Genomic DNA, 14,986 nt, shown 5'->3' with positions numbered 1-14,986 from the left:
ATCTCAACAGTAGCTCCGGAACCAGACACTTTGAGAATAGAAGAAACGATTATACTCGTACACATAATTACAGGCATTGAACAGTACTGTATAGAACGTGAGTTATATCTCAACAGTAGCTCCGGAACCAGACACTTTGAGAATAGAAGAAACGATTATACTCGTACATATAATTACAGGCATTGAACAGTACTGTATAGAACGTGAGTTATATCTCAACAGTAGCTCCGGAACCAGACACTTTGAGAATAGAAGAAACGATTATACTCGTACATATAATTACAGGCATTGAACAGTACTGTATAGAACGTGAGTTATATCTCAACAGTAGCTCCGGAACCAGACACTTTGAGAATAGAAGAAACGATTATACTCGTACACATAATTACAGGCATTGAACAGTACTGTATAGAACGTGAGTTATATCTCAACAGTAGCTCCGGAACCAGACACTTTGAGAATAGAAGAAACGATTATACTCGTACACATAATTACAGGCATTGAACAGTACTGTATAGAACGTGAGTTATATCTCAACAGTAGCTCCGGAACCAGACACTTTGAGAATAGAAGAAACGATTATACTCGTACACATAATTACAGGCATTGAACAGTACTGTATAGAACGTGAGTTATATCTCAACAGCAGCTCCAGAACCAGACACTTTGAGAATAGAAGAAACGATTATACTCGTACATATAATTACAGGCATTGAACAGTACTGTATAGAACGTGAGTTATATCTCAACAGTAGCTCCGGAACCAGACACTTTGAGAATAGAAGAAACGATTATACTCGTACATATAATTACAGGCATTGAACAGTACTGTATAGAACGTGAGTTATATCTCAACAGTAGCTCCGGAACCAGACACTTTCAGAATAGAAGAAACGATTATACTCGTACATATAATTACAGGCATTGAACAGTACTGTATAGAACGTGAGTTATATCTCAACAGTAGCTCCGGAACCAGACACTTTGTGAATAGAAGAAACGATTATACTCGTACATATAATTACAGGCATTGAACAGTACTGTACAGAACGTTAGTTATATCTCAACAGTAGCTCCGGAACCAGACACTTTGAGAATAGAAGAAACGATTATACTCGTACACATAATTACAGGCGTTCTACTGTACAGAACGTGAGTTATATCTCAACAGTAGCTCCGGAACCAGACACTTTGAGAATAGAAGAAACGATTATACTCGTACATATAATTACAGGCGTTGTACTGTACAGAACGTGAGTTATATCTTAGCACTAGCTACAGGTACCGGACACTTTCAGAATAGAAGAAACGATTATACTCGTACATATAATTACAGGCATTGAATAGTACTGTACAGAACGTTAGTTATATCTCAACAGTAGCTCCGGAACCAGACACTTTGAGAATAGAAGAAACGATTATACTCGTACACATAATTACATGCGCCAATTACAATTATAAAAATTTATGTAGTCAATTTTAGAAATAAATGAACATATTTCTGGACATCCAATACGACTAAACAGGAACGCTTGTATTATAGTTAAAGGTTCAACATATATTTAATTGCGATTGAAGTAGTTAGTAGTAGTTATTCCGTAGGACTTGCAATTAGTGAGCCTGGTTACACTAAACTTTTATGACTCAACAAAGTTGCAGCAATGAGTGCAGTTGGAGGCGTATAGAGTACACACTACAGTAGTAAAACTGCATCTCTCCAAACTCCAAGTTTTCATTCATTCGAAATTATTTAAATATTTAGTTTATGGATAGTAACTATCTAGTTTCTATGTCATGAAATCATTTAAAATTTATTCATTTATACATTATTAAATATTTATTAGAGAAAATTTTACAGGTTTACACACACACGCGCGCGCGCGCGCACACATACACGCACAGTCGCGCTAGATAATGGTTTAGGCCAAAATATTAAAATATTCAACAGGCTATAAACATACGAATAAAAGTTCACTCTTTTGTCAATCTGTACATGTTTTATTATTACACATCAACGAGAACATGTGTTATTAGGAACCAATCGTAATTTGAGATTTAGTTTCAGTGATCTGACCTTTATAACAAGGCATTTCTACATACTGACAAGCTGAGTACGCCACAACACGTGTCGCTTGACACGCTTCACTGGGGTAGCACGCAACATTTCTACATACTGACAAGCTGAGTACGCCACAACACGTGTCGCTTGACACGCTTCACTGGGGTAGCACGCAACATTTCTACATACTGACAAGCTGAGTACGCCACAACACGTGTCGCTTGACACGCTTCACTGGGGTAGCACGCAACATTTCTACATACTGACAAGCTGAGTACGCCACAACACGTGTCGCTTGACACGCTTCACTGGGGTAGCACGCAACATTTCTACATACTGACAAGCTGAGTACGCCACAACACGTGTCGCTTGACACGCTTCACTGGGGTAGCACGCAACATTTCTACATACTGACAAGCTGAGTACGCCACAACACGTGTCGCTTGACACGCTTCACTGGGGTAGCACGCAACATTTCTACATACTGACAAGCTGAGTACGCCACAACACGTGTCGCTTGACACGCTTCACTGGGGTAGCACGCAACATTTCTACATACTGACAAGCTGAGTACGCCACAACACGTGTCGCTTGACACGCTTCACTGGGGTAGCACGCAAAAGTTCAAGTGTAGCTCATTGTAATCTCTAAATGTCCTGCGGATATAATAGACAGATTGGCAACAATATAGTAAATAAATATTTACATCTCCGTAGCAAAGAAAAGAAAAATTGTGTCAGCCTACTGAGTACTAGGCTTTAACGAAGCTTAGTGAAATTCCACGGTATGAAATTCAAGACAGACAGAAATGATATTATTGAAATACCACAAGTGAATTAGGCTTCCTTAACACTCAGCCAAATACATTAAAATTGTATCTAGTGTTTTTATAAATTCTATTATAGTTAATATAGAGCAAATAATAATCTTTTTAAAATAAAAATGAGCTATTAATTTTTTAGCTTTCCAAATTGTTACATACATACATAAATCACTAAAAAAATTCTAATATGTCTTGTATTAAAATGCATAGAGGTTAAATATTAAGTACTCGCTACTGGTTAAACCACAAAAAGTATAAAACGCCATTGAGGTGTAAAGCGTTTGACTGTATCATGGTTTTATTTTCGATAAAATGTGAACTAGATGAGTATCAAATCCAGAATAAATAGGTTTTATATATGTTTATTTTGCGAGGTGTAGTTTTGGATTTCCATCGCATTTTTAATTAGTTGATCACATATACACATACATACAGTATACACATATACTGTACATTGTCACAGGGTAGGACATGAATAATGAATGTAACACACGTAAAAATCATCTGTCGTTAATTTGATACCACTCTCGAACATGTAAGACGATAAATAATGTAATGATACGTAGTCACAAGAAGCATAGCTCAGAGCTACAATAGTAGGTTATGCTTACTGGATTGTTTGAATAAAATCTCGTTTTGACGTGTTCAAACTTCCCTATCGTCTTATCACAGTTGGTTAACTGTCGTGGAATGTTGCAAATAATTGAATTTTAACGATTCCTTACGGCAATCCAATACCGAGTTCTATAGAAATCCAATACCGAGTTCAATGGCAATTCCGTACCGAGTTCTATAAAAATCTAATACTGAGTTCAATGGCAATTCCGTACCGAGTTCTATAAAAATCCAATACTGTGTTCAATGGCAATTCCGTAGCGAGTTCTATAAAACTCACATACCGAGTTCTATAGCAATCCTATACCGGGTTCTAAAGCAATCGTATAAAGAGTTCTATAGCAATCGTTTACCGAGCTGAATAACAATTCTGTATCAGGTTCTATATAAGTCCTATACCGAGATCAATGGCAATTCCGTACCGAGTTCTATAGAAATCCAATATCGAGTTCAATGGCAACTCCGTACCGAGTTCTATAGAAATCCAATACCAAGCTCAATATCAATATCGTACCGAGTTCTATAGAAATCCAATACCGAATTTAATGGCAAATCCGTACCGAGTTCTATAGAAATCCGACACCAATATCAATAGCAATTCTGTACCAGGTTCTATATAAATCCTATACCGAGTTTTATAGCAATGGTATAAATAGTTCAATAGCAATTCCGTACTGAGTTCTATAGAAATCACATACCGAGTACTATAGCAGTCCTATACCGGGTTCTAAAGCAATCCAATACAGGGTTCTAAAGCAATCCTATACCGTGTCCTATTGCAATCGTACACCGAGATCAATAGCAGTTCTCTACCGATTTCTATATAAATCATATACTGAGTTCTATAGCTATCCTATACAGAGTTCTATAACAATCCTATACCGAGTTCTATATAAATAATATACCGAGTTCTATATTAATTCTATACCGAGTTCTATATAAATCATATACCGAGTTCTATAGCAATCTTATACCGAGTTCTATAGCAATTCTACACCAAGATAAATAGCAGTTACCTACCGAGTTCTATAGCAATTCTGCACCGAGATTAATAGCAGTTCCCTACCGAGTTTTATATAAATCATATACCGAGTTCTATACCAATCCTATACCGAGTTCTGTAGCAATCCTATAACGAGTTCTATATTAATCCTATACCGAGTTCTGAAGCAATTCTATACCGAGATAAATAGCACTTCTCTTCTGAGTTCTATATAAATCCTATTCCGAGTTCTATAGCAATCCTATAACGAGTTAGCAATTCTATAAATTAATCCTATACCGAGTTCTGATAGCAATTCTGCACCGAGATTAATAGCACTTCCCTACCGAGTTTTATATAAATCATATACCGAGTCCTATACCAATCCTATTCCGAGTTCTGTAGCAATCCTATAACGAGTTCTATATTAATCCTATACCGAGTTCTGAAGCAATCCTATACCGAGATAAATAGCACTTCTCTTCTGAGTTCTATATAAATCCTATTCCGAGTTCTATAGCAATCCTATACCGAGTTCTATATTAATCCTATACCGAGTTCTGAAGCAATTCTATACCGAGATAAATAGCACTTCTCTTCTGAGTTCTATATAAATCCTATTCCGAGTTCTATAGCAATCCTATAACGAGTTCTATATTAATCCTATACCGAGTTCTGAAGCAATTCTATACCGAGATAAATAGCACTTCTCTTCTGAGTTCTATATAAATCCTATTCCGAGTTCTATAGCAATCCTATACCGAGTTCTGAAGCATTTCCGTACCTAGTTCTATAGCAGTTTGTAATTGTTCCTTATTTTGATAAATAGCATTTAGTCACAAATGTGACGGTAATATTTAAATTTCTGAATATTTTAAGAACTATAATTAAGTACGTGTTTAAAAAGCTCATATAATATGTTCCATAATTTACTCCCAGAACGTTGACTGTTACAATTTTCATAGTTTTTGCACATATAATACATAATGTGAAATATATTAATTTATAATATAAATGTACTGCTCGTGTATTGAAAAATGTCACTCTTCAATTTGAATGAAATAATATAAATCATATAAATTGATCAGGCAGATAAAATATTAAATATAAGCCAATGTTGATGTACATCAACTAACCTTTTTATAAATATCAACGCGGTGATATATGTAGTTATAAAAGTACACGGTTTGTTAAGTATAAAGGCGCAGGCTAGAAATGTGTTATAAGACCCTTAGTCTAAACTTGTATTTAATGGCCTCTTGTAACGGCCACTCGAGCTGTGACAATAAAAAATACTTTACCGTGCATTTGCACCGACTCTGTACCGCTCTTATATTCGGTCACAAGCACTGCACTAACATTTCACTAAGCTTGCTCGTAAATAGCATTGGAACGACTGTTTTGAGAGAATGACAATCGAAGCAAGAGACAGCGAGGTGTTGGGGCGGGCGGTATGACAAAGCCAAAATTAGCTCTATGTACGCCGCTAGCAACACAGATTGTTTCCAGAAACTTAATTAAATAAGGCGTAATCCCCACTGACGTATATAACACAGCCTGGGCTAGTGTGACTGCCGGGTGGTTTTCTAACATTACAGAATACTTACAAGAAGTAAAACCTAAGGTAAATTCGTGTACATTACTTCTTGCATATGAAAAGACATAATTATAATAGAGTGTAACCATTGACAATATAGCGCATATCTGCTGGGTAGTTTGTGGGTGGTTTACATACAACATTATCGAATACGTACAGGCGTGTTCCTGCGGTAAATATCATGGGTCTAAATATACATAATTATTATAGGACATGTGTATATCTTAAATGGTTTTTAATATGCAGGATGGTGTTTATGTGGTTCAACTGCTTAAATATAGAGTGTTGGAAATGTGTTTCGCTACTCCTTTCCTGCATGGTTTTAAAAAGAGAAGGATATACATTATAACCTTTCTGTGTATTATCTATTTATAATATAAAAAAATAACTATAAAGTGTAATCCATCAGTTTTGATGGATATATTTAAATAAAAGGAGGCGATTCCTGGAGGTTTTCTTATAAACGCATGCGAGCTTTATATGAGACCTGAAAATAGACCTGAAAGTGGTATTCATAAATACTTATAAAACATTTACAAAAAAGTCTAAAAAGATGGAATATTCAAATAAAACTTGAAACAATAACGTTTTTGGAAGAATAAAAGTTACATTGAATGATTGGCTTTTAGGTGACGTTACTGTTGGTAGTAATATAACAAACTAATCTTGTGAAGTAAAAATAAGACTGTAGTTAGAAAGACAAAAACGAGAAAACATATATATATATATATATATATATATATATATATATATATATATATATATATATTACTTATGAGATTTCCTACCATTCGGTTAAATAAGAAAATAACAGGTGCGGTAGTAACCACAACCCTGGGTGTCATTGAAAACAGCTAAATAGTTAGGTCTCTCACTGAGAGTTCCTACTATATGGTTAAATAAGAACATAATAAGTGCGGTAGAAACCACAATTTTGGGTGTCATTGAAAACAGCTCAATTGTTAGGTCTCTCACTGAGAGTTCCTACTATATGGTTAAATAAGAACATAATAAGTGCGGTAGAAACCACAATTTTGGGTGTCATTGAAAACAGCTCAATTGTTAGGTCTCTCACTGAGAGTTCCTACTATATGGTTAAATAAGAACATAATAAGTGCGGTAGAAACCACAATTTTGGGTGTCATTGAAAACAGCTAAATAGTTAGGTCTCTCACTGAGAGTTCCTACTATATGGTTAAATAAGAACATAATAAGTGCGGTAGAAACCACAATTTTGGGTGTCATTGAAAACAGCTCAATTGTTAGGTCTCTCACTGAGAGTTCCTACCATTTGGTTAAATAAGAACATAATAAGTGCGGTAGAAACCACAATTTTGGGTGTGTCATTGAAAACAGCTCAATTGTTAGGTTCTCTCACTGAGAGTTCCTACCATTTGGTTAAATAAGAAAATAACAGGTGCGGTAGAAACCACATCCCTGGGTGTCATTGAAAACAGCTAAATAGTTAGGTCTCTCACTGAGAGTTCCTACCATATGGTTAAATAAGAACATAATAAGTGCGGTAGAAACCACAATTTTGGGTGTCATTGAAAACAGCTCAATTGTTAGGTCTCTCACTGAGAGTTCCTACTATATGGTTAAATAAGAACATAATAAGTGCGGTAGAAACCACAATTTTGGGTGTCATTGAAAACAGCTCAATTGTTAGGTCTCTCACTGAGAGTTCCTACCATTTGGTTAAATAAGAAAATAACAGGTGCGGTAGAAACCACATCCCTGGGTGTCATTGAAAACAGCTCAATTGTTAGGTCTCTCACTGAGAGTTCCTACCATTTGGTTAAATAAGAAAATAACAGGTGCGGTAGTAACCACAACCCTGGGTGTCATTGAAAACAGCTCAATTGTTAGGTCTCTCACTGAGAGTTCCTACCATTCAGTTAAATAATAACATAAAAGGTGCGGTAGTAATCACAACCCTGGGTGTCATTAAAAACAGTTAAATTGTTAGGTCTCTCACTGAGAGTTCCTACCATTCGGTTAAATAAGAACTTAATAAGTGCGGTAGTAATCACAACCTTGGGCGTCATTGAAAACAGCTTAATTGTTAGGTCTCTCACTAAGAGTTCCTACCATTCGGTTAAATAAGAACTTAATAAGTGCGGTAGTAATCACAACCTTGGGCGTCATTGAAAACAGCTTAATTGTTAGGTCTCTCACTAAGAGTTCCTACCATTCGGTTAAATAAGAACTTAATAAGTGCGGTAGTAATCACAACCTTGGGCGTCATTGAAAACAGCTTAATTGTTAGGTCTCTCACTGAGAGTTCCTACCATTCGGTTAAATAAGAACTTAATAAGTGCGGTAGTAATCACAACCTTGGGCGTCATTGAAAACAGCTTAATTGTTAGGTCTCTCACTGAGAGTTCCTACCATTCGGTTAAATAAGAACTTAATAAGTGCGGTAGTAATCACAACCTTGGGCGTCATTGAAAACAGCTTAATTGTTAGGTCTCTCACTGAGAGTTCCTTCCATTTGATTAAATAAGAACTTAATAAGTGCGGTAGTAACCACAACCTTGGGCGTCATTGAAAACAGCTTAATTATTAGGTACCTCACTGAGAGTTCCTTCCATTTGATTAAATAAGAACTTAATAAGTGCGGTAGTAACCACAACCTTGGGCGTCATTGAAAACAGCTTAATTATTAGGTACCTCACTGAGAGTTCCTTCCATTTGATTAAATAAGAACTTAATAAGTGCGGTAGTAACCACAACCTTGGACGTCATTGAAAACAGCTTAATTATTAGGTACCTCACTGAGAGTTCCTTCCATTTGATTAAATAAGAACTTAATAAGTGCGGTAGTAACCACAACCTTGGGCGTCATTGAAAACAGCTTAATTATTAGGTACCTCACTGAGAGTTCCTACCGTTCCGTTAAATAAGAACTTAATGAGTGCGGTAGTAACCACAACCTTCGGCGTCATTAAAAAAAGCTTAATTATTAGGTACCTCACTGAGAGTTCCTTCCATTTGATTAAATAAGAACTTAATAAGTGCGGTAGTAACCACAACCTTGGACGTCATTGAAAACAGCTTAATTATTAGGTACCTCACTGAGAGTTCCTTCCATTTGGTTAAATAAGAACTTAATAAGTGCGGTAGTAACCACAACCTTGGGCGTCATTGAAAACAGCTTAATTATTAGGTACCTCACTGAGAGTTCCTACCATTCCGTTAAATAAGAACTTAATGAGTGCGGTAGTAACCACAACCTTCGGCGTCATTGAAAACAGCTTAATTATTAGGTACCTCACTGAGAGTTCCTACCATTCGGTTAAATAAAGAACATAATAGCTAGTACTACCTGAAATCTTGGATTTTATTGAGAAATGGCCTAATTTTTAGGTCTGTCTTAACTACCTATCATCACTACAATAGTGATAATATTGCTTATTATTATTGTTAATGATATTCCATACAGTTTTGGCAACATTCTTTCAAGAAGTAATGTATTTTGGAAAGACCATATACCTCTCTCAGCACTAAGCATTCTTATGAAAACTTTTGTACAGTTAAAGAAAATTAAACTTTTCTCTTTAGACCAAATTCATTTAGTGATACTCTGATTGTTTGCCTTATTACTACTGTTTTGGTAGGGCTAAACGTGTGTAATTAATAGTTAAAAGAGTCAATAAGTATTTTATAGTTTTGTTCTACTGATTTTAATCAGCAACACTTCGTTTTTAAATCTGCAATCTAATCTCTTTTTCAGGTACATAACTAACCTAACTCATAATTAGAAATTAGGCTAAACTAAACAAATCATACCAGATCGTTGTGATTTCCGTAAGTCAGGAAATACAACCATCATGCTGTGTGTAAAAAAGTAAACACAACACTCATCATTAAAATTGAACTACATATTACAGGTCACAATAGGTCTGTATTCACCCAACAAACCACCTACGACTGATGTTTATTTGCTTGGTTTGCTAACTAACCGAAGAAGAGATCAGATTGCAGATCTCGAAACTTAAGGTTACTGATTTGTTTTGTATCACTGAACGATGGCCTGGTCCGAAAAAGTCCTGTTTCCTTCACAATCCTTCCATCGTCAAAAACAAACTTCAAACAAAAGATTTTAACCAGTTTGGTAAGATCCACTTCCTTTTGAAAGTGAAGCGCTTAGGATATCAATGTTACCTGGCCGTAAGTCTTATTTTTTCGGTTATTTTTGGCTCTTTTTCCATTTTTGTTCTCTGAAAGACGTCCTCTTAGCCAGAATCATCAGACCTGTTATTGACCACAGACACTGCAAGATTCGAAAGGTTGGAATACAAGTTAGTTTAGCGAGTCCTAAGATAAGGCGGGGCTCTCATAAGACATCTGATTGTCGATTAACGACGACTCCAAACACCGAGACAGGAATTTACCAAAGCAGCATTCGATTATTGCATTTTAAAAACTCAAAAGATTTATTTATATCAAATATATGTACGCTTTAAAGAGATACCACCCCACAAATTAATGTAAAACAAAGAAACCAGGTTTTATTATCATCTCGGGAGTTTGAGCCCTGATAAAATTAAAAGTTGTAATTAAACTACCACAACTATATTTTTCCAGAGCTGTTTCAGAGACAATTAACTGTAAGAAATTCCAATTAATAAGTAGATTTAGTTCTAGGTTTGTACAATTTGAGAGCCAGGTCTACTTTTCTTATTTGTAAGGCCGAACCGATAACGTTAGCATCCAAATTTTAACTGAACTATTTTAAAATTCAATCCGAAAGTTAGAAAATTACAAAGAATGTTGAAAGCCGACTAAATGCGATGTACTCCACACCAGTGCTATTACAAAACCCTACCTTCCATCACAGCCCTCCCTTATTTACATTTCAATGTCACAAGACATTAAATAAATCCCGGGACATTACACCAGCGGGATCCCCACACAATAAATAGGGATAGAGATTGTCACACTCACATTGGCTCCACCGGCCTCATACATCAGCCACCCTATCATAAAATACAAGTGTGATTCTAAAACAAAAATAACTTTAAAGCACAGGTCAGACTTTCAAATATGCAACTCTAGACAAAAACGAGACTGTACTATAACAAAATTGAGTACAAAATCAACTCTAATATCACTCATGAGTTTCTTTTACACTCCATTTAAAATGTTATAATAGAATGGGTTAAAGGTATTTAAAATGCTATAACATCTAACTATCAGGTTACATAATTCACAATAGGGGCTAACAAACTTTTATGCGACTGGTGTGTGTAAAAACTCTTAAACCTTTAAAATCAACAGATAGGTTATGACAATGCAAAATATATAGGACACGAAATATATCACGTTAAGATCAGGGAAAATGGATATAATCACAGCTTTTTCCGTACATCTAGTCCAAAACCTGCCTAGGAAATTCCAGACCTCCTATACTCAACCTGGATAGTTGAGCAATGTATCTGTATACCTATATCTGCGATAGTTAGGGATAAAAAAGCGCAGGTCGATGGAAGTATCATTTAAAGCGGATACCATATTTTAACGAACAGTTAGGCTTTGTCAGAGACCGGTCTACTGGTGTAGCGTTGTCGGTTTTAATATTCCACGAGTTTGGAGGACTGAAGAGCAGCGAAGGGTTCGGGTATTGGTGAACCTTACTAAGCCCTTCGTCTGTGTCAGTCCTACAACTCTTAGGCTCCACCAAAGATATACTGAGATAGCTAGAGTCGTACTAAATGTAATATCCGATGCTCGAAACTGGTTGAGATTAGTTTTATAGTTTCCCAGCGTCAATCCCTTTATGAATTTTTCGTTAACAATTTGAAAGTCTTCATCAACTACAAGCACTCATGCACGCTGTAAACATTGCTCTCGTGTTACAGAATTGCAGTATATGAGAAATTGAAATAAAAAGTAATATAGTTTTATGTCAGGTCTATCAGTTATTAAACAACGAACTTTCTCAACAGTAAAGTATTTGGCAACGATGATTCGACTTGGCGATCCCACATAATCTCTTTCTCTCTTTGTGTGTATATTCCTGTCTTCGCCATGTTACCTCAAGTCCAAATTTGTAAAATATAGCCGTAGTCAATTACTAACACTAATATACTTCGGATTGTCCCGTTTACGATATGGTCTTCATATTTGGAATCCGGCTTCTCAGTACCTTATTGTACAGAAGATACACAAAGTGCGTGTTGTGGTTGGTGTATCTCGAAGGAATGTCTTTAAATAGTTTAACATTTTAACAATCCTATCATTTACATTTACGAGACAATAATCAGTGTAAGATGTAATAGTGTAAATATAATAGATGACACTGCTACACACCACACTACGCGTGTGCGTACAACACACGGACTTGGCTCTGGCAGGTGGTCTGTGGCTGTGTTCAGTGCTGAGTAGACCACAGTTTAGTGTAAATGTAATAGATGGCACTACTACACACCACACTACGCGTGTGCGTACAACACACGGACTTGGCTCTGGCAGGTGGTCTGTGGCTGTGTTCAGTGCTGAGTAGACCACAGTTTAGTGTAAATGTAATAGATGGCACTACTACACACCACACTACGCGTGTGCGTACAACACACGGACTTGGCTCTGGCAGGTGGTCTGTGGCTGTGTTCAGTGCTGAGTAGACCACAGTTTAGTGTAAATGTAATAGATGGCACTGCTACACACCACACTACGCGTGTGCGTACAACACACGGACTTGGCTCTGGCAGGTGGTCTGTGGCTGTGTTCAGTGCTGAGTAGACCACAGTTTAGTGTAAATGTAATAGATGGCACTACTACACACCACACTACGCGTGTGCGTACAACACACGGACTTGGCTCTGGCAGGTGGTCTGTGGCTGTGTTCAGTGCTGAGTAGACCACAGTTTAGTGTAAATGTAATAGATGGCACTACTACACACCACACTACGCGTGTGCGTACAACACACGGACTTGGCTCTGGCAGGTGGTCTGTGGCTGTGTTCAGTGCTGAGTAGACCACAGTTTAGTGTAAATGTAATAGATGGCACTACTACACACCACACTACGCGTGTGCGTACAACACACGGACTTGGCTCTGGCAGGTGGTCTGTGGCTGTGTTCAGTGCTGAGTAGACCACAGTTTAGTGTAAATGTAATAGATGACACTGCTACACACCACACTACGCGTGTGCGTACAACACACGGACTTGGCTCTGGCAGGTGGTCTGTGGCTGTGTTCAGTGCTGAGTAGACCACAGTTTAGTGTAAATGTAATAGATGGCACTACTACACACCACACTACGCGTGTGCGTACAACACACGGACTTGGCTCTGGCAGGTGGTCTGTGGCTGTGTTCAGTGCTGAGTAGACCACAGTTTAGTGTAAATGTAATAGATGGCACTACTACACACCACACTACGCGTGTGCGTACAACACACGGACTTGGCTCTGGCAGGTGGTCTGTGGCTGTGTTCAGTGCTGAGTAGACCACAGTTTAGTGTAAATGTAATAGATGGTACTGCTACACACCACACTACGCGTGTGCGTACAACACACGGACTTGGCTCTGGCTGTGTTCAGTGATGAGTAGACCACAGTTCAGGTATGTACAACTTCAGATGACCCAACTAAATGCTGTATTGTTGTCCCTGGTTCTAACTCTAGCCGCAATATCTTCTAAGTGGCTTTATGTATTAGCTAGCGATCAAGTGTGATTCCCAGATACTTAAGATATTCTTCAGTGTCAAACTGAAGACCTCCAAATCGGATAGAAATTTAGCTTGTATTTTGCCAACTCGTTATTAAGATGAAATCAGAAACAATCAGTTTTAGAAGAATTTGTATCTAATTTCCATTTCTTAAAATAGTCTTGGACGATAGTCTAGGACGAGGATTAAATTAGCCTCGTTTTACCCTAGTCCTTGTGCTGGGGAACTAGGGCAAAATGATCTGCATAGGGTAATCTCCTGGACTGAGTTTTAGGGTGGGGGTGGGGGTTGTTAGCGGTTTATATGTTAAAATGCAGGAGTTTTTAATTAGCAGTTTTCGAGCAGACTATTTGTGATCCCAATAAGCTCAGTAACTTTTCCAAGTTAAATTTTTGCTTTTACTTTAATAAGTCTGGGATAACCGAGTAATGCAGTATTCTTGTGGGAGAAGGAAACCCATGTGGAGAACACCGAACCCTAATAGCCACACCAGCTGCTCCTCGTTGAACGAAATTCTACAAAAAACCGTGTTCTTGATATATTACCCTCTTAGTCTGAGTTGTTGCTGGGTCAGGACACCTACCGCCATGACGTGAATCACTAAGTAGCCTACCCTTTTAACGAATACAATCTCAACATATTTGTTTCCTTATCGAAGACTTATCCGGAAGGAGCTGCGCGACACACTGGTGTAACAATTGAAACATCTCGGTTTGTCAATCGTCCCTAGTTTTAGGAAATTTCTATTACCTTTATGTTTATATATGTCATTGGTTTACCGCCCACCTCTATCGCTCTTCAACTCTTCGTTTACAAAAATAACTATCATCTCAAATGTGACCAATCGCCTATTATGAAAATATTTAACAAAAAGTCATTATTTAATGGATATTCACGGGTCAAGCACAAGACAATATGTTCATACGTTTTTACAGTGTCACATGACGTGAGATAGTGCATATATGTATATATATATATATATATATATATATATATATATATATATATATATATATATATATATACATTAAATTGTATAAATGGCAATAGCCTTATTTAATTTCAATAAACATTGAATCGCAAAAAGTACTTGCTCCGCCGGGAGTCGAACCCGGATCTCTCACTTGCCGGGTGAATGTGCTACCATTACACCAAAGAGCGCTTACTTTTTCCGATTCAATTATTTTGTATTTGGCCGTATCTGTCACATATGTGTTTAAATAAGCAAACTAACAT

General features: G+C 37.1%; 1 protein-coding gene across 1 annotated transcript in view; it reads right to left on the bottom strand.

The window, feature by feature from the left end:
• LOC124363749 (protein IWS1 homolog) overlaps nucleotides 1-14,339 on the bottom strand; it is a 45,479-nt gene extending 31,140 nt beyond the window's left edge. The window contains exon 1 of the mRNA XM_046819011.1: nucleotides 14,296-14,339. Within this exon, the coding sequence (XP_046674967.1) occupies nucleotides 14,296-14,339 (44 nt within the window). The remainder of the gene's footprint in view (nucleotides 1-14,295) is intronic.
• Between the last annotated feature and the right edge of the window lie 647 nt (nucleotides 14,340-14,986).

The sequence above is a fragment of the Homalodisca vitripennis genome, chromosome 5, assembly GCF_021130785.1.
Source record: "Homalodisca vitripennis isolate AUS2020 chromosome 5, UT_GWSS_2.1, whole genome shotgun sequence".
NCBI classification, from domain to species: domain Eukaryota; kingdom Metazoa; phylum Arthropoda; class Insecta; order Hemiptera; family Cicadellidae; genus Homalodisca; species Homalodisca vitripennis.
The sequence above is the reverse complement of the archived record's forward strand: the minus strand, read 5'-3'. Positions and strand labels throughout refer to the sequence as shown.